This window comes from Tarenaya hassleriana, unplaced genomic scaffold (assembly GCF_000463585.1).
Source record: "Tarenaya hassleriana unplaced genomic scaffold, ASM46358v1 Cleome16, whole genome shotgun sequence".
Taxonomy (NCBI): Eukaryota; Viridiplantae; Streptophyta; class Magnoliopsida; order Brassicales; family Cleomaceae; genus Tarenaya; species Tarenaya hassleriana.
Window position 1 is genome coordinate 2297789 of NW_010965019.1, and position 18698 is coordinate 2316486.

General features: G+C 35.8%; 5 protein-coding genes across 8 annotated transcripts in view; 3 read left to right on the top strand and 2 right to left on the bottom strand.

The window, feature by feature from the left end:
- The first annotated feature begins 384 nt into the window (after window positions 1-384).
- Window positions 385-3462, top strand: LOC104809563 (serine carboxypeptidase-like 31). 3 transcript variants are annotated; one of them, XM_010535590.1, is made up of 10 exons: window positions 385-799; window positions 983-1090; window positions 1251-1343; window positions 1490-1582; window positions 1708-1793; window positions 1898-2185; window positions 2288-2418; window positions 2533-2628; window positions 2855-2960; window positions 3055-3462. In XM_010535590.1, exons 1-10 carry the CDS (start codon window positions 511-513, stop codon window positions 3199-3201), a joined length of 1437 nt encoding a protein of 478 aa, XP_010533892.1. In that variant the 5' UTR covers window positions 385-510; the 3' UTR covers window positions 3202-3462. The 3 variants fall into 3 exon arrangements, with proteins under 3 accessions (XP_010533892.1, XP_010533893.1, XP_010533891.1); XM_010535589.1 differs by having other exon boundaries at window positions 387-799; window positions 1248-1343; XM_010535591.2 differs by lacking the exon at window positions 1490-1582 and having other exon boundaries at window positions 1248-1343.
- Window positions 3463-3606: 144 nt separating this feature from the next.
- LOC104809564 (NAC transcription factor 25) lies at window positions 3607-7693 on the bottom strand. Of its 2 annotated transcripts, XM_010535594.2 has the most exons (4): window positions 7391-7693; window positions 5038-5342; window positions 4332-4587; window positions 3607-4239 (listed from the first exon to the last, which is right to left on the bottom strand). In XM_010535594.2, the coding sequence occupies exons 1-4, from the start codon at window positions 7572-7574 to the stop codon at window positions 4124-4126; spliced, it is 861 nt and encodes a 286-aa protein (XP_010533896.1). In that variant the 5' UTR covers window positions 7575-7693; the 3' UTR covers window positions 3607-4123. The 2 variants fall into 2 exon arrangements, with proteins under 2 accessions (XP_010533896.1, XP_010533895.1); XM_010535593.2 differs by having other exon boundaries at window positions 3607-4587; window positions 7391-7691.
- Window positions 7694-9742: 2049 nt separating this feature from the next.
- Window positions 9743-10774, bottom strand: LOC104809565 (TMV resistance protein N). Its single transcript, XM_010535595.1, has 2 exons — window positions 10281-10774; window positions 9743-9910 (listed from the first exon to the last, which is right to left on the bottom strand). Exons 1-2 carry the CDS (start codon window positions 10754-10756, stop codon window positions 9745-9747), a joined length of 642 nt encoding a protein of 213 aa, XP_010533897.1. The 5' UTR covers window positions 10757-10774; the 3' UTR covers window positions 9743-9744.
- Window positions 10775-12653: 1879 nt separating this feature from the next.
- Window positions 12654-16697, top strand: LOC104809566. Its single transcript, XM_010535596.2, has 9 exons — window positions 12654-12890; window positions 13002-13178; window positions 13558-13691; window positions 13877-13929; window positions 14016-14068; window positions 14171-14323; window positions 14437-14642; window positions 14722-16277; window positions 16369-16697. The coding sequence occupies exons 1-9, from the start codon at window positions 12712-12714 to the stop codon at window positions 16519-16521; spliced, it is 2664 nt and encodes an 887-aa protein (XP_010533898.1). The 5' UTR covers window positions 12654-12711; the 3' UTR covers window positions 16522-16697.
- A 929-nt stretch (window positions 16698-17626) lies between these two features.
- LOC104809567 (uncharacterized protein At4g04980) overlaps window positions 17627-18698 on the top strand; it is a 4932-nt gene continuing 3860 nt past the window's right edge. The window contains exons 1-2 of the mRNA XM_010535597.1: window positions 17627-18038; window positions 18390-18665. Coding sequence (XP_010533899.1) covers window positions 17967-18038; window positions 18390-18665 — 348 coding nt within the window. The 5' untranslated portion in view covers window positions 17627-17966. The remainder of the gene's footprint in view (window positions 18039-18389; window positions 18666-18698) is intronic.

The window sequence follows — 18698 nt, forward strand, 5'->3', positions numbered from 1 at the left end:
ATATACATGCATATGTGTACATACACACATATCATCCCATATTCATATATATACTCTCCATAATTAAAAGCTTAATTAGGCCTAATGTGGGCCTAATTATATCCTCCAATTTCGTAGGTATATTAGGTTTTTGTTGTTTATGACGTGATAAAAACCCATAAACAGTTAAGTGCTTCATCCACTCCCATGTATACAAGTCAGAGTGTAAGTAAGAATAATCCAGAAACTGCCCTATAAAAACCTAAATCTTTTAGGGTTGGAATTATTCGACAAACTGAATGCCACGTAGGACTATTCTTCCATATCCACTTATATATAACGTTTTTATTTAAATTTCAATCTCTCCACTTCACTTTCGTCGGTTATAAATACACATGTTGGGGTTTGTGTCTTAAAACATCATTTTGAGTATTGACAAATAAACCCTTTTGTACTCTCACTCTAATTATCTGATTAATCTCTCTCTTTTTTCTCCTCTCTCTCTGTTTGTGTTCTAATTATAATTATCCAATGGATTCACATAATAATGGCTCCATTGCTTTGGTTCTGAGTATTGTTTTCGTGTTCTTGGAGGTTGGGTCATGCGTTAGACAACATGGGTTTGATATGCCAAAGGAAATGGATTTGTCTGCTAACGGAGATCTTGTCACGAACTTGCCTGGACAACCCGACGTTCAATTCAAACATTACTCGGGTTATGTCACAGTCAACGAATCCAACGGTCGTGCTTTGTTCTACTGGTTTTTCGAGGCCATGGATCTCCCAAACGACAAACCTCTAGTCCTCTGGCTCAATGGAGGTAAAACCCTAAATAAACAAAAGTGATTATATTGATTCGTTTACATGTCCTAAGATGCGTGAAAACAAGAGAAAAAAAACGTGTGTTTGCTATGTTGTTGTTGTTGTTGTTGTTGTTGTCTAGTGAGGGGACACATCTAGGGTTTATAATTTATAAATGTATTATATTTATATATGTATATAGGTCCTGGTTGTTCTTCTGTGGGATATGGAGCAACACAAGAAATTGGTCCATTTCTCGTGGACACCACAGGAAACGGACTTAAATTTAATCCTTACGCATGGAACAAAGGTAAAGATTGTAACTTCACATCTAGTTTGCTTCTAGATTCATGCATTTGTGTACTCCACTACTTTTGACTATATATATATATATATGTATGTATGGTGTATGTATGTATCATAACGAGCAAAAGGGTATATTATAATTAATGTTGTTGCTGATGCAGAAGCCAACATGCTGTTTCTGGAATCTCCTGTTGGTGTTGGCTTTTCATATTCAAACACAACTAGTGATTATAAAAATCTTGGTGATGACTTTACAGGTAATTCACTCTTGTCCCTATATAGTTGTACAATAATATACATACTTTTCCCATACATATACATACATATATATATATATATGTATATACAATTAGTTCAATCCTTATGCATGTAACCACGCAGCACTTGCTTTATATGATATCAGCGAATGACGCTTACGTTTTCCTGCACAAATGGTTCGAGAGGTTCCCCTCTTACAAGAAAAGAACGTTCTATATCGCTGGAGAGAGCTATGCAGGTTAATAGACGATGAATCTCTGTTGCGTAGATTCCATGGTTTCAATTCAGAAGAAAAAAAAAATTGGATCTAGCGTTTTGATTCTCATTACGGGTTTGTGCAAACTTGTTAAAAAACTTTTGCAGGGAAGTATGTGCCTGAGTTAGCAGAGGTTATTTACGACAACAACAACAAGAACCCGTCTCTAAGAATCGACCTTCAAGGCATCTTGGTACGTAAGCAAAGAGGGTGTCTCGATCCAAGATTTGGATCCATCTTTGATGTGATTCTTTTTGTATGATATATATCGATCGATATAATCTTCGGATATTTCAGCTGGGCAATCCCGAGACGTCGGATGCTGAAGATTGGAGAGGATGGGTGGATTATGCGTGGAGTCACGCTGTGATTTCAGACGAAACGCACAGAGTGATAAGCAGAACCTGCAATTTCAGCAGCGACGATACGTGGAGTAACGACGAATGTAACCTAGCTGTGGAAGAAGTGCTGAAGCAGTACCACGAGATCGATATCTACAGCTTATACACGTCCGTTTGCATCGGCGATTCAGCACGTTCCGACGTTAAAGCTGCGCAATTTCAGATCAAACGCTCCTCCAAGATGGTATATATGTGAAAATACTGAATCTTCTTCGGGTCTGAAACTTGTTTTATCACGATTCACGTCAACGTTTTTGCGATATTATCCTTTTTGTTTTAATGGTAGATGCCGAGACTGATGGGTGGATACGACCCGTGTTTGGACGATTACGCTCGAGTATATTACAACAGACCGGATGTTCAGAAGGCTCTTCATGCAAGTGATGGTGTTAATCTCAGGAACTGGAGCATTTGCAAGTACTTGTCTTTTGTCTTTATATGAATGATTTCTTCGTTCACAAGTAATATATACGCTTGTCTGAATATAATCTCTGTTTTTTATCCGGGTTTTCCGGTCTTTTCGAGATTCAGCATGGAGATTTTCAGTAATTGGTCGGACTCCAAGCCATCTGTTTTGCCGATATATGAGAAACTCATCGCCGGAGGATTAAGAATATGGGTTTACAGGTATTAATGACAAATCTGTTGGTGAAAATGAATTCAGAGAACACATATTATACATCTCTACACGTTACACATTATGAAATGGATCTGAAACTTTGATTACAATAATTTCAATTCATGAGAGTTTACTTCCTATCCAAGAAGCTTCCCTCTCTCGTCATTCCATCCCTTTTGCTGTCTTTTCATTCCTCTGATTTCTCGTTCTGTTGTTTTCGGATTATGAAATCAGTGGAGACACAGACGGGAGAGTCCCGGTCCTTGCGACAAGATACAGCTTAAGTGCTCTTGAATTGCCCATCAAGGCAGCTTGGAGACCGTGGTATCACGAGAAACAGGTAACAAACAGGCAAGATCTAGTTGCTTAATTATTCAGAGATATGTTTCGGACAATGTTTTATAAATGGAAAGGTTTCCTTTTCTGGAAAACAGGTAAGTGGGTGGGTTCAAGAATACCAAGGCCTCACATTCGCAACGTTCAGAGGGGCAGGACATGCAGTCCCTTGCTTCAAACCGAGCAGTTCTCTCGCCTTTTTCTCGGCTTTTCTCAGCGGTGTGTCTCCGCCTTTATCCCGATAGAGAAGCAAATATATATTCGATGTTATAAAATCTCGAAGAAGAAAAAAAGTTACAAGATTTTGGTTTGGTTAACATGTTAACATGTCAAGAGGAACAAGAAGAAGCAAGGAGAAAGATGCAATGTTGCTTGATAAACAATATAATGAAAAGAAAAACCGTTGCTTAAATTTTGACGGTCCAATCAATTTTTTTTTTTTATAATTCGAAAGTTCACCGTACCTTAGCCCAATTAAATCTCCCTCAAAGATCGGATAAGTTCAAGGTGCCTTTTGGATTTATTACGATGAAACACAAAAGCAAACTATATATTACGATAACAAAACAGATTGACATATGATGTTCATATTTAACCTCAAAACACTGCATATATATCGTCAACGGAAAACAGAAATATTAGAGCATATATTAATTAATTAATTATGTAAACTTAAATTTGCATGAAATATTTCATGGATACAGAGAGAGAGAGAGTAACGTTTTCTGTGTTACACTTTCGATTAAAAGTGGAAGGGAAAAAAGACAAATGAAAAATGCAAAATAGCCTTTGTTCCACTTCAATTATTCGGTGGAGGTGATAGTCATAGTTGTAGTAAACCTATGTGGGTGTGTGTATATATATTACATGTGTATACCACGTACAAGAAAACATATGTATAGGTATATATGTATATATGCATTTCTTTTTATAGCCGAGAAAAGAAAAAGAAAAATATAGATATACAAGATCAGCAAAATATAAGTATTGTATATATGCATGCACGCATCTATATTTGTAAGTGTGTATATGTATATATGCATGCATTATGAGGTCCAATTAATGTTGGGAAGCTGAAACGCCTGTCTTAAAACTCCATGATGATGATGGTCAGCAAGAGACGAATCGATAACTCCATTTCCATGAAACCCTGAATTCTGAGGAATCTCACGAAGTAGAGACACAAAAGAGTTGTTGTTGTTGCTGTTGTTGTTGTCGTTGTCTTCTTCTTCGATGCTGTTGTTGTTGTTGTCGACGCCATTGTTGAGATCTCCATGAAACCTCTTGTTTTGTAAGGAAGACGATCCAAAAGACCCGGAATTAGTGTCACTAATCCAATACTGATGATCGTTATTAGACAGCGTGGGATTATTACGCTTGATCAAGGGAAGATGGTCCGACCCATTTGAGCTTGAAGATACCACCATAGTACTGCAGTCCATGAAGAAATGTTGTTCCTCGTTGTTGTCTAGCACCGACGAGGATGAATTCGCCGACGATTTTTGGTTTTGGTGATGAAGATTTTGAACTGTTGCTATCATGCCATCCATTAGATCCTCTCCTGCTCTTTGGTCCATTGGTCTATGTGACGTGTTTTTCTTGTAAATTCGGCATAGGACCCAATCGTCAAGCTGCGTTTATAATTCAAAAACCCCGTTTATGTAATCGACAACTAATTTTTTTTATCTAAATATTACGTAATATTATGGTAATATTGTAAAACATCTATATATATAATATCGAAATATAGCAAATTGGAGAAATGTACGCTTTGTGCATAAAACTATTTCTGAATCTAGAGTTAAACCAGCAAGCCACCATTCATATTTTGAGATCATTCTAGGACTATATAATATGCCGATTGTAACGTTTGTCTAAATATTCCGTAATATGATAACAATGTTGTAGAATAATTTCTACATATCAAATTGTGAAAAATTATGTTTTGTGCATAAAACCATTTCTTTGTGCTACTAATCTAGACCCTTTCATATATGTTACGAGATCATTCGAGGACTATATATATATAATATATCGATCTTGAATCGTGTATTTTGCGAAACCGATATTTCTTAACGTACCCGCAATGAGGATTTCTTAGAGGACGATAGGTCGGGTTTGGAGTTGGGAACGTCGCCATCGATAAGGCGGTATTCGTGCATGATCCAATTGGTTTTGATGCCTTTGGGAGGTTTGCCTCCATAGAAAACAAGGGCCTTCTTCACACCGACCTTGTGGTGGCTATTAGACGTTAAAATCGGTTTGTCGGTTCCGGTGGCTTTCCAATAACCGGACGTCGCAGCCCGGTTCGGTCTAGCTCCGTTCGGGTACTTTCTGTCTCTAGGGCTGAAGAAATACCACTCCTGTTCTCCAAATGTTGCCTTGCCTGCATTTATTACAACACATAAAAAGCAAATCTAAATCTCTATGTCATACACATATGTGTGTATATATATATATATACTGTGGTGGACTCAAAAAAAATTTCAAAGGGGCAACAATCATAAATATTATATGAAATACAAAAAACTAATAAATATATATCATCACAAAAATATTTTTTTACAGTTAAATTCTGCAGTTTTTCATTGTCTTTAAAAATCTATTCAAAACAATTTCATTTATAACTGTTTAAAATATATTTTTTTTTCTATAAAACAAACTAGCCACTCATTCAAAAACTGATCGTCAATTCGACTATGCAAAATTGTTTTATTAAGATTCAAAATTGCTATATAAATGATTAATTTTGTATTTATCTTGTTAAACGGATTATTAAAATTTTGATACTGTATAATTTCTTTTGAAAAATTTATGAATTGGTGTGTCTATTAAATCAAATCAATTATGAGATTTAGAGTTAAAAAAATGGAGAGGCACTTAAATTTTAGTGGGATATTATTATAATTTAATTAAAACTATAAATAATATTTCTTTTTTTAGATGTGAATGGGGCAAGTGCCCCACTTATACATAAGTAGGTCCGCCCATGTATGAACATGTCATGTCCGGATTGACTTAGGTTGATTTAAAGGGTATTGTGGTAATTTTACACGATAATATATCTAAGTTTATGGTACACACATTAAAATAAAAGGAAAATAAACTCAGTTTAACTTCTATCCACATGTACCCATGAGAGAAACTAGGGGTGGACCTAGGAGTGGTCATTTCGGTTATTAACCGAATAACCGAGCCGAACCGAACCGAATAAGACATAACCGTATCCGAACCGAATTCGACATTAAAACCGAACGGTTATGATTTATTTAAACCCGAAAAACCGAAACCGAAACCGAACCGAACCGAATAAAAAATAACCGAAAAAACCGAGAGAATAACCGACATTTTCTTTGGAAAAATGAACTTTTTACCAAAACCGAACCCGAACCGAAAAATAACCGAACCGAACCGAACCGGAATTTATATAAAAACCGAATGGTTATAGTTTTTCTATAACCGAAATAACCGAATCCGAATATAACCGAACCGAACCCGAACCGAAACCCGAATTGGCTACCCCTAGGTGGACCCATGAATGGACGTTTCGATTCGTTCCGTAAAAATATAGCGTTCACAAATTTTGATATATATTTTTATCTTTTCATTCAAAATTTGTGAACGGTATATTTTTACAGAACTAAATCGAACCGAATCGAATTTTATAAAATTTTTAAAAAACCGAATTTTTTTTAAAAAATATAAAATTTTTAAACAAAAACTGAAATCAAACCGTAACGAAATCAAAACCGAACCGAACCGAATAATATACATGACTAATTTGATACAAATTTTAGAATATTCAATAAACCGTTTTTGGACCGAACCGCTTAACTTATGAATCGAATATCGAAATATTCACTCCTAAGAGAACCCATCATGTTTCGAAAAAAATTTGAATTCGAATTCATGGTATGAGTTTTTGGTCTTGTTGTATCCATATTCGTTGGACCCAGAAAAATTTCTAATTGAGAATAATCTTAAATTTATTATAATTTTTTAGAGGCAAATTTAAATTTATTATAGAAATATTTGATAGTTTTTATTTAAATTAATTAAAGAAATTACAATTTTTAATAAAAGGAATGGTGTATATAGGATCCCATATTGCTAATGAATTGGGTCCACCGCTACCCATATTCTTTCTCGTTCCTAGAGAGCACCCGTCATCTGAGTATCCAAAAACCCGTGGATATCGGGTATAAACGCCCCGTACGGACCGTACCCTATCCAAAACTATAAAGGCGCAAACTTGTCTTTCGGACACTTAAGTTAATAAAGGACCGTAATCGTGATCAAGTAAATATAGCAAAAATCGAAATTCTATCCGATCAACATTCGTTGTCGGATCTCAATTGTACGCTCTTAAACTGTAGATGAACCTACATTAAAAAAGAAAATCCGATTGAGATGAGAAGAGAGGGATGAAATTACATGGAAGCTCCCACGGATCGAACTTGTAGAGATCAACCTCGGCAATGATCGAGACTGGAAGCGGAATGGACGCAACTTTCTTCTTAAGATAATGAACCACTAGTTCTTCATCCGTTGGATGAAACCGAAATCCCGGAGGTAACGAAGGATGCGACGATTTCGTACAAGAATTCGCACTCTCCATCGAATTAAAATCCTCTCTCTATATATAAAACTAAACAATAAACAAAAAAGAAAATTGGGAATCACTTCAAGAATTTAGAAAGAGGTTCAAAGGTTGGGATATGAATGAATGTGTTATAAGCAAAAGAGCAAAGGGGTGTGTATGGGAAAAATGGGTGTGTTTCTGTTCGTGTTAGGTTTTTTTATCTTTATTTTGTGTATTTGTGACGAGAGCACCGAATGAGGAAACGACACGTGGTAGTTTGTGAGGGGTGGGGTCCACATTGCGGCCAAAACGCAGCGAATTAGGGGAAGGCAGGTTTTGGAACTGTCATGCCGTTCTTATGCCCATTAACACACAAACCACACACCTTAATTATTATTATTATTATTATTATTTTTTATGTATGATTAATTAATCTTTCATTTAGTTTCTCTTATTATAAGAAATGGATGTATTGTACTTATGGATGATTCAAACGGATTATTAAAGTTAATAGCTTGTTATTGATTTATACAATTGATCGTACCAAAACGATGAATAAGATAATAATTTTATATATTTAAGTTATTTCGAAAGATTCTGGTATGGTATTAGTGTAAGAAATTTAATTTGGAAATATAACTATGGGTTAGATATTTTAATTGGTTCGGCATTTTCAGAAACATTATTAGGATTACAAGTCTTTCATTTTTTTTAATGGTGTGCATGCCTATATCCTCAAATTTAATCATTTTATGTTACCGGTTCACATCATGTGTATGAACACATTATTTGTTAAGTAGAATGTAAGAAATCTGGGGAATTAATTCGAGGTGGTAACAGAAATAGTAAATTTTTGGAATCCAAACGAAAATCGTAATCATAAATAAAACAAAATAAAAAATTAAAGCTCTCGAGGTGGAAAATCCATTTTTTGAAATATTGGGCATGAAAAACACGTGACACAATACCGGGCAACTTGCACGTGTAAGACACAATGAAATTTACCAAAGCAAAAGAAAGTGTCAAACGTTGAAAAATAAAACGAAACCATGGGACATTAATAGAATAAAATTCTCAACCTCTTTTATGTTTCAAAGTAGTGAATTCATTAACGTATTACTTCATGTTTCAAAATTTGAACGACTTTTCATGTGTCGGATTTCACATTCTTTGGACCTATTAAAGATTTATTCAACCTCCCGAATGAAAATTTATTACTAAATATCCAAATATAAGCGCACATGCGACGAATAAATCGGTACGAGATGTATTATTAATTCATGGACAGATGTTTGCAATTTGTAAGATTTTTTATTTTTCTCGCTACAAATAATTTCGTACTGGTAAGCTTTCACATGAAATTCAAAGGATTATACATATATATATATATATATGTCATACAAACTTCATCATTATAATCGTTATTATTATATTTTTTTCTTATTTTGATTTAACTCATATATATAGCTTTCGTTTATCATCAACCGCAAAATTAATACATGTATTATTATATTATATTTTGATTGATTTTAACTGCTTGGAAGTACAATTACGGATGTTTGTAATGGAATATATTATGCAACAAGGCACATTTTATTGGTTACATGGCCTTGGGCTATAAAACTCTGCACACGTCCGAAAAACTCCAAAACAGGTTCAATATTGTATAACCGATTTTAGAGATTTTAATATTTTGAAAGTTTTGAAATGCTAAAGAATTCCTGTGAATTAAAAAATGAATATTCATAATCTATTTATGAAGTACATTTTTGCGCCGAGATCTGAAGATATTCTAATTTCTGGATCGATGGAGTTTGTATGTTATTTGGTTTGGTATTTTTATTGAATTTATAGTTACATAAATTCTTTATAAAATTAAAAAAAAATCCGCTTAATTAAAAAAATAATGCTTAAAAAACCAATGTCGGTTATGTATTATTAACCAATAATCAATAATAAAAGAATGGACGGCCTTACAACTTACAAGATGTCGCTCGGTTACAAGTAAGGGGGGAAAAAACAAAGAACAAAGAGATGTATGTTTAATACAACATATTGAAATGCCCATAAAGAGGCGATCGATCGACCGACCGATGCTAAGATATGAACAAATTCAGCTCCAAATTATGAGGAGAAAAAATCAATTCAATGAATGAAACAACGAATTAGAAAACAAAAAAAAAAAAACTTGTAAAGTTTTCCAAGATTAAAGAAGGGAGAAAATGCGCCTGACTTTGAGAAGAGTGTTGGGGTTGACGTAGCGAGCCATGTGCGTGTACGTGGGGTTCATGCCACGCTGCTTCTCCTCCTCCACTTCCACCAGATTCTTCGTCACTGCTTCCGACGCCATCTCCAGAAGCTCCGACCAATTTCTACGCACGACAAACGAAGTTCCATGAAACTCCAAACCCGTTTTGTTTTTTGTAAAATAAACCCCGATCGACATGTTAATCGGGTTACGCTATTGCGTGTGTTTTACGATGAATTCATGCCATGCATCTAGAAACCCTAATCGGTTTTATGTTTTTTCCTTGCTAAAAGGTTATAACATGCATTTGTTTTTGGACAACAACGGTGTTTTACTACTCTTTAATATATCACGTGTCGAATGATTAGCAAACAACCTATATATATATATACACCAAAATGATTTATCTACGCAGTGAAGAGGAATGAAATTAATAAAGAAGAAGAAAATCTACAGGAAGCAAACATATATAAGAGAGAGAGAGAGATAAGCACCCATTAGATGAATCGAACGTGAGTCCGACGGTGTACTTAGCCTCCTCTAGAGCCCACCGGAACCTCTCGATCTCGCTGGCCGGACGTTTTCCGTCATCTTGAACGGACAGTTGCGAGGGTTTGACGTCGTAAAAGATGGGAATAACCCTTTTCTTGGACTCCATGAGCAAGGCGAGCTCGTGGAGACAGAAGTAGGAATCGCAGTAACGCGGAGAGAAAACGGCGATCCCTACCCCGCAGCCTCGTATGGCTGCGTCGATCTCGCCGAAGAGCCTGTCCCCCGGCTTCATACTCTTGTTGTCCAAGAAAGCATTCAATTTCAGCCTCGTGAAGTGGTTGTACAACAGTCCCGATATCGTTCTTTTCGTATCGATGCCTCGATGATTGATGAAAACGTCACAAGGGTTAGGGCACATTTTCGGCTCGCATATTTTGTATGCAGTAGCTTTTGTAGACGACGCCAACAAACGCTGCATTTGGAGGTATAGACGTACGTATTTATGATATATGTAAATCGATCGGAAGCTATAAAAAGAGATGGAGGAATTCAGGAAGAAAGAGATGCGTTCGTACAATTACAAAAATAAAAAATAAAAAGAGATGCGTTCGTTGTCTGTATATATATATATGTGTGTGTGTGTGTGATGGTACGTTATAGGCTTTGAAAAATGCTAAAGAATATTGAAATTTAGTTATTGAATTTAGGGAATAGAATTCAAGGACGAATACCAAGTTTTCTAACAGTTGGACTTTTGAGAAAATACTCAGGCTTTTCAGTTGACAGGGAAACCGTATGGAACTCTTTTGACTCGCAACTTAGTTTTGTCTTTCTTTCTTTTTTTTTTTTAATTATTATTTTATTCGAATAAACAATTTAAAAAAGGTTGTACGTTGTAAACCCTTCAAAGACGTTCCCAATTTTCTCTCTTTCTTTTTATTTGTTTTACAAGGCTTTCCATTGGTCTTAACTCGTTATATCCTTTGAAACGGTCACCATCTCTAAGCTTGTGCTTTTTTATATATTATATATATATATATTAATATACTTGGGAAGCACTCGCACAACACTAATTTCAAAAAAAAAGTTCATTTATACATTTAGAAATTAAAATTATTTATAAATTCAATTAACACAGTCATCTTTAAAGTAATATCTATAAAGGTTCTTAATTTTTGAAAATACATATTTAAAACTCTATATCCAAATCGTGATATAACATAATTTTTTAAATATTTTAAAAAATTAAATGGTTAACTAATTGTCGTAGCATAATAAATATTTACTCGTAACCATATTTTTTTAAAATATTTCACTATCTATACATTAAATAATAAATTAATAAATTTATAATTAAAATTTTAAGTATAAAAAACTTTTTTAAATATATTTATAATGCGATGTTATGTTACAAACTCAATTATTTACAATACAAATAAATTTCCATCTTTATAAAAATATTAAAAATATATTATTTTTATTTTAAAATTTCGATCCAATTTTAAAAACTATCTATAATAACAAATTAATATCATAAATATATTTTAAAATCAATTGAAAATACTTAAAAAATTTGGAGAAACCATTTGTAATACATTGCGACCCCGGTCGAATCAAAACCTACCTAGTTTGGTTAAGATCAAACCGAGACGATGCCGGTTTACATGTAACCCCAGCCCCCAACATGTAGATATTTATATTTGATAAAAATTATATATTAAAAATAAATACAAACATACATACATATATATATATATATATATATATATATATATATATATCTTAAAAAAAATGGAAAGCCTTTTGCCACACCACTTCGGGATATTACTAAAAATGTTAACAAACCTTCCATTATAACAACAATAGCATTGTAAACTCAAACAATTTATATATACAATATTTACAATATATTATATTAGAATTGGTGTTTTGGATTTATTAAAAAGGAAAAAAAGACTAGGTTTCTTGAAAAAAAATCCAATTCAAAAAAGAAAAAAAGAAAAAAAGGGATTGAAGTTGTAAAAACATGAGAAGCTCTAGAATTGGGAACATTTGCTAGGATAATGCATAGACAGAGAAATTAATTAAAATTATTATTTTAATGACTAAACCATATAAAATCCTTCTGTCCAGACCCTAAACTTATGACAATATATATGTGTTATTTAAAACATTTAATGTTTATGTCGGTTTGGATAATTGAATAATGTAATCGAATTAGATATGAGATGTGTTTGGTTATTGATTATCAATTAAATTTAGGAAGCCGGACCAAACATTATAGGAGAAAAATAAATACATAAATAAATAAATAAATAATTATAGAAAGGGGGGAAGAAAATGCTAAGTCACTACTCTGTTTTGGACATGTGCGAATGCAAACTCATCGTTTGCTGGCACCATAAGCTTCGCATCTTTCCACTAAAGTCAAAAATGTCACTCTCACGTCGCCATTGTTGGCCTCTCTCTCCTTCTCCTTCTTCTTCTTCCTCCTCCTCCGACGAAAGTCGGTCACTGCTCTTTCTCTCTCTCTCTCTCTCTCTCCTCGAAGCAATGGAATCCGCTGCTCTTCTAGATTCCGCTCTGTTTCAGCTCACTCCAACTCGCACCAGGTCTTGCTCCTCCTCCTCCTAATCATGTTCATGTTCATGATTACGTCTTGATGGTTGACGATAGTTATAGTTTGATTTTGTTCTCTGTTTGTGTTTTGTACGGATGTGAAGATTCGATCTGGTACTCTTCTGCGGGAGCAAGAAGGAGAAATTGGCTTCTGGGCTGTTCGAACCCTTTATCTCTCATCTGAAATTCGCTAGAGAGCAGATCTCCAGAGGCGGATACTCCATTTCTCTTCGCCCTCCCTCTTCTCATTCCTCTTGGTTCACCAAATCCACCTTTGATCGGTCAGTGTTCTCTTCGGAAACTAGGGTTTTCCACTCTTCCCTTGCTCTGATCGGGTTTGCTTTTGTTGAACAGGCATGGTTTTGTTTAAGTCAAAATGCAAAATTCAAATATGTGGATCGTTTTTGCTGATCAGTTAGAGCACTTGACGTATCGATTTGAATCGGTTGTCTCAATTACGGCCATGATCTAGTTTATAACATCCAGTACCAGAATTCTTCAAAGAAGATATGTAAACAAGATCTGCGATCGTTGAAATATTGTCATGCTAAGCCATGATTGATCCTCTGAAAGATCCTGATGTTGAAAACAATGAGGGTTTCTGCTTAGTTCAACAATTTATTCACCATTGTTTTGATGTTCTGAGTTTCTTGTTTACAGATTTGTCAGATTCGTTAACACGCCTGCGATTCTTGAGAGATTTGTCAGTTTGGAGAAGGAAATCTCGCAGATTGAGAATTCCATTCAAGCAAATGAAATCACCAACGCTACTGGCCCCGAGCATCTGCATAGTGGTATGCTTTAATCTTTGCATAGGACAAGCTTGATGGGTGTTCCATTTGCCTTGGTTTCCTTCAGTTGGACATTGTTATAATGCATATTTCGTAGAAGTTTTCGGTCCTAATCAACTTTTCTGGCTGCTAATCCTGTAATCAGAGTGTATCACCTCTACTGACATTGTTTCACTTACCTCTAACAGGGAGTACAATCGGCGGAAATGGTAACCTGAGGAAGTCAAATGATTTTTCTAAGGTTCGTACTTTCTCAAAGGGGGGTTTATGTATTCTTTGTTAACTAGCTTAAATGATTCTTTTTCAATTATTATATATCTCGCCCAGTTACAAAAAGAATTCGATGGAAGCCATGAGGGTGCAGAAGAAGAAAACTCCAAGTAAATCTTCATTCCTTCCGCACTTTATGGAACTGATGATTTAAAAAATGGTCTTGCACGTATTGCCCATCAATTTATCTATTTTGTTGTCTCATGTAAAAGGATTCAACTTCAACGTCTTCTTGAAACCCGAAAAACTTTGCTTCGGAGGGAGCAAGCAATGGCCTATGCTCGTGGGGTTGCTGCCGGTTTTGAAATTGATGGTATGGATGATCTCATATCCTTTGCGGATACTTTTGGAGCTTCACGCCTAAGGTGTGTAATCACACATAATGTTTTTTCTTCTCCTTTACTTTTTTGAACCACCTCTGTTTTCGCTCTGTCCATTTGATCAGTTTGCAAACTTTGATATTTTGATTGATATGCAGGGAAGCATGCAATAATTATAAAGAACTATGGAAGAAAAAGCATGGGGATGGTCTTTGGATGGCAGAATTAGAAGCTGTGAGAGCATGTGCTCCGCCAGATATGTCCCTATTAGGCTCCTCTGGAATCATCCTAACAAATGAAGTTACTGCTCTTTCGTTAAATGGGACCGACTCAACGCTATCTAATGCGGGCTCAGACACTAAAGGTTAAACATGAAAACTACCAAATCCAAACTGGAATTGGTTTTCTCTCATTTCTAAAGTCTTAGCAATTTTTTTTTGTAGATGACAAGTCGGGTAATTCAGATCAATTTCCTAAAGCCATTCCGGCATTTCAAGCACCAATGACATGGCCTAATCACATGCCTCAGTATTTCTATCCTTATCAACAGCCTCCTCCATACCAAGGATATCCTTATCCTCCAATGCAACCTCATCCAAACGCATGGAATGTGACATGGCCTCCGAAGAGTAAGTCATATAAGAAAAATGGGACCGAGGATTCCAAAGGAGATGAGTCCAGTGAATCTAGTGAATCTGAATCTGCCAGTGAAGATTCTGCATCATCTTTGGAAGATCAAGGCAAAAGGCATTCCAGGAGTGTTAAGGACTATCGGAAATCAGCAAAAAATCGGAAGAAGGGGTCTAAAACTGTTATAATCCGAAATATAAACTACATTACCCCTGACGGAAGAAATGCGGACATGGAGGACAATGAGTTAACCGATAACATTTCTGTCAAAGAATCAATAGATGCAGCTGTTGGGATATTGGGTAAGGAAAAGAGAGCCAGTGAAGGTTCTGGGGATGATATTACTAAAAGTGCACCTGAAGAAAGACGAAACAACGAGAAGTGGGATGCTTTCCAGAATATTCTGATGAACCACGATGAGAAATCGATCAATGAGGCCACAAATCTGAGGTCCATGGATGTCGGAGAAGAACATTTCACACTCGGAAGCTCAGGTTTTGGCGCAAAATCAGAAGGTTTTCAAATGAAAGAAAAGGTTCCTCTTGATTCCTCCATCGTAACTCAGAGAAGTGTAGAAAATGGTGGAGGGGCAGCGTTTGAACATTTTGGAAACGAAGAGGGTGCTCGTAGAATTCCCAGGATGATGGACTCAACTGACGAATTTATGCTACTACCAAAAAGATCCGAAATGGTTGGAAATGGAAGCAAAGACATGAACTATGTTTCAGGAGCTGAAAAGTTGGTGATCAAGTCAGGAAAGGGAGAAGACTGGTTTTTAGCCGATAATGCGGGGAAGCTGCAAAGCTGCGAGGGCATGTCGTTTGACGGTAACTGCATTTTGACCTCAGAGGGTTCTTGCAATGCTCGAGCCGAACAGAGTAGGAAACAGGAATTTGTTGATGATTCTTTCATGGTCCAGTCCTCTCTTGCTGGTGATTCTCCATATGATTCTCAATGGAGATCAGGCATAACCATAGCTGCGGATCTTGCTCTAGCTTCGAACATGGAAAACTGGAATGCAAATCCCCAGCAAGAACAGCATGGAGCAGTTGACCCGTGTGAACCAAACGATCTTTTCATGATTCTTGAACGCAGTCCCGAAGTTGTGGATAATTCACTGGCAGTTGATTATGGAATCGACTTATCTGTTGTGGAATCCAACGCAAGGCTGTTAAGCATCGGAAGCAAGCAGGAAGAGGACAAGAGCGGAGAGAAGATGGAGAATGCCCTCAAGAAGACAGATCCTCGTGCCAAGTCAAGAATCCCCGGAAGGTCCCTCGTGAAAAACAGAGCGGAAACCGTGTCCAAGACTGGAAAGAAGCCGACGGTAGCTAACAGAACAATGGGTCAGAAGAGCAAGCTTGAGAAGGTAATCGAAAATTCCATTGTTTCTTTTCGTCTCCTTTTATGTTTCCTCGCTCGTTGATGAATTTTCTCGGGTCGAACTCTGGAAATTGTAGGAAGAAGAGATGCGCAAAAGGGTCGAAGGTCTTCTAAACGAGCGACAGAAGAGGATTGCAGAGAGAACAGCCATGGCTACTTCTCGGAGAGCTTCACTGGACAGCACAACAAGCAAACTCTCTGTTACCAGTTCTCGAGCAAGAGCTGTTTAAGAGATTTGGTCTGGTGGTCAAGAGCTATTTATTATATTTTCAATTTATTTGTGATAATCTCATTCGTTTTTTTTATTCTTGATTCTTTGAGCTTTACATTCTTTTTTGTAATATTATTATTCAATTCAATAACCGCGTGATCCTCTGTTTGTGGTTAATAAAGTTCAACATTTCTATATCTGATTTTATATTTAATGTTACATAAATTGACAAAGTCAATGTCACGAACGCGTATAAAAACATGGAACTTGGAGTTATAAAAACTCGCATAGAAAAATCCACTGCTGACTAGTTATGATGTTGTTAGTAGCATGCCATTTTATGTAACAAAATTATCTTATAATCAGTTGATTTTTTCTGTTATATTTTTTTTTTTCAAATTTCTGGGTCGTGACGTTTGAATCTGTCAAAATTCTTTTGGAAGAGAAATTGGTGCAACGAGATTGGAACAAAGCTCTTTTGACTGTTGGTTAAGAAGCTTCGCGACTTCTAGTCAAAATTCAGACACAGAGATTATTCTTACATGATCAGATAAATTTGCTGTTTTTAGAAATCTGTATTTATTGTTTGTTTGAATTTTAGGAAAATGGTTGTGATGTTTTGTCCGAAAAAAATGGGTTTTAGTCATTAGTAAGGAATTTAATTAAGCTTAGAGTTTGATATAGACATTAAGTATATATTCATGTGAAGAAGTGAAAATATGTCCCGACTATTCATTTTGGTTGGTCCAAAAAATTGAAACTTTGAATAAAAAAATTTAAACCCAAGTCGTAAAATATCAAACTTTATAAAAATTCAATTGTTTATTTTTCACACGCGGTTTAAAGTTGGGATCTTTTTATTACATCTTCACAAAAAGTTTTTGATTTTTTTTAAAATTATAATTACTAAAAATAGATGTGAAAGAGGCGAATCCAAGATATAACAGAATGGGTTTAACGGTGAATAAAAATTAATAAAGAGGAAAATATGTGATCAAGGGATAAAAATGTTTAACTAATTAACTCTAAAATGACGGGAGAAAATCCAAAACTAATTAACAAATTAAAGACAGGTAAGGGTGTTCATTAATTAGATCTGCCCTTAAAAGAGACAGCCTCAGCATTTGTCCTCTTTGGCTCTCTCTTTCACGAGAAAGTTCCATCAAACAATGCCGACAACATCTTGATTCCCCCATTCAAACCCTAAATTTGTCCCCAAATTCAAACCCCCCAAATTGCTTTGCACGATCTGTGATTTGCGAGACTGTTTCTTTTTATCGATTTTTTTTTCCATTTTATTCCTTGAGCTGTAAGGCTTTGAACAAGTCGTGTTTATTTGCTGTAAACTTTTGATCTTTTAAATTATTTTTTTAAAGAAGAAAACCGTGTTTTTTTTTAAAGCAAAAAAGCCTTGGAAAACAGCATTATAAAACAGGTATAAAGACTTGGATTCGCCGGCGAAGTATGACAGCCGGAGGCTGTTTCAGTTTCCAAACAATGATTTTCGGTCGGAAATTATCAAGCAAGAGCATGCAGGTAGTTTTCTTCAATCATATACACACACACCCAAAAACATGAAATCTTGTTCATTTGATTCACTCGTACATATACACATACATATATGTATGTATGTATCTTGGTTTTTCCTGTTTTGATGAAGAATTATTGAAGAACCCTACCTGAATAGGGTTTCTTGTCTCCCAAGTCTGTTGCTTCTTGTTCATGTTTTGCCGTTTGAAAACACCGAAAGGGTTCTCAGAAAACCCATCCGACATATGCTAAGAATCTGCGTTTTTTCCACGTTTTCCGATCGATGATATAATTCAGAAGTGGTCTGATCAAGATTTTTTATTGAGTTTTTCTCTTCTTCTATTGAAACGTTTTCAGCCTGTAAAAGGCGGAGCATCTCCTAGGGTTAGCAAGACGAAACAAGACGAAAAGCCCTCTTCTTCACCGCTTTCCTCGTCGACGAAACGCGTTTCCTCGTCGCCCATAGGGATTAAAAACGCTAATAATAAGCAGATAGCAAAGAGCCCGAAGGCCAGTAGCTCGCCTAAATGGACAGGAAACTTCATCCTGATGGTCGAGCTTCGGAAGAAGATCTTAACGTTTCGAGACATCGTCGATCTTCCTCCTCTCGACGGCTCTCCTTCCATACCCGAAGTAACGATCATGCGCTCCCCCCCCCCCGCTCCC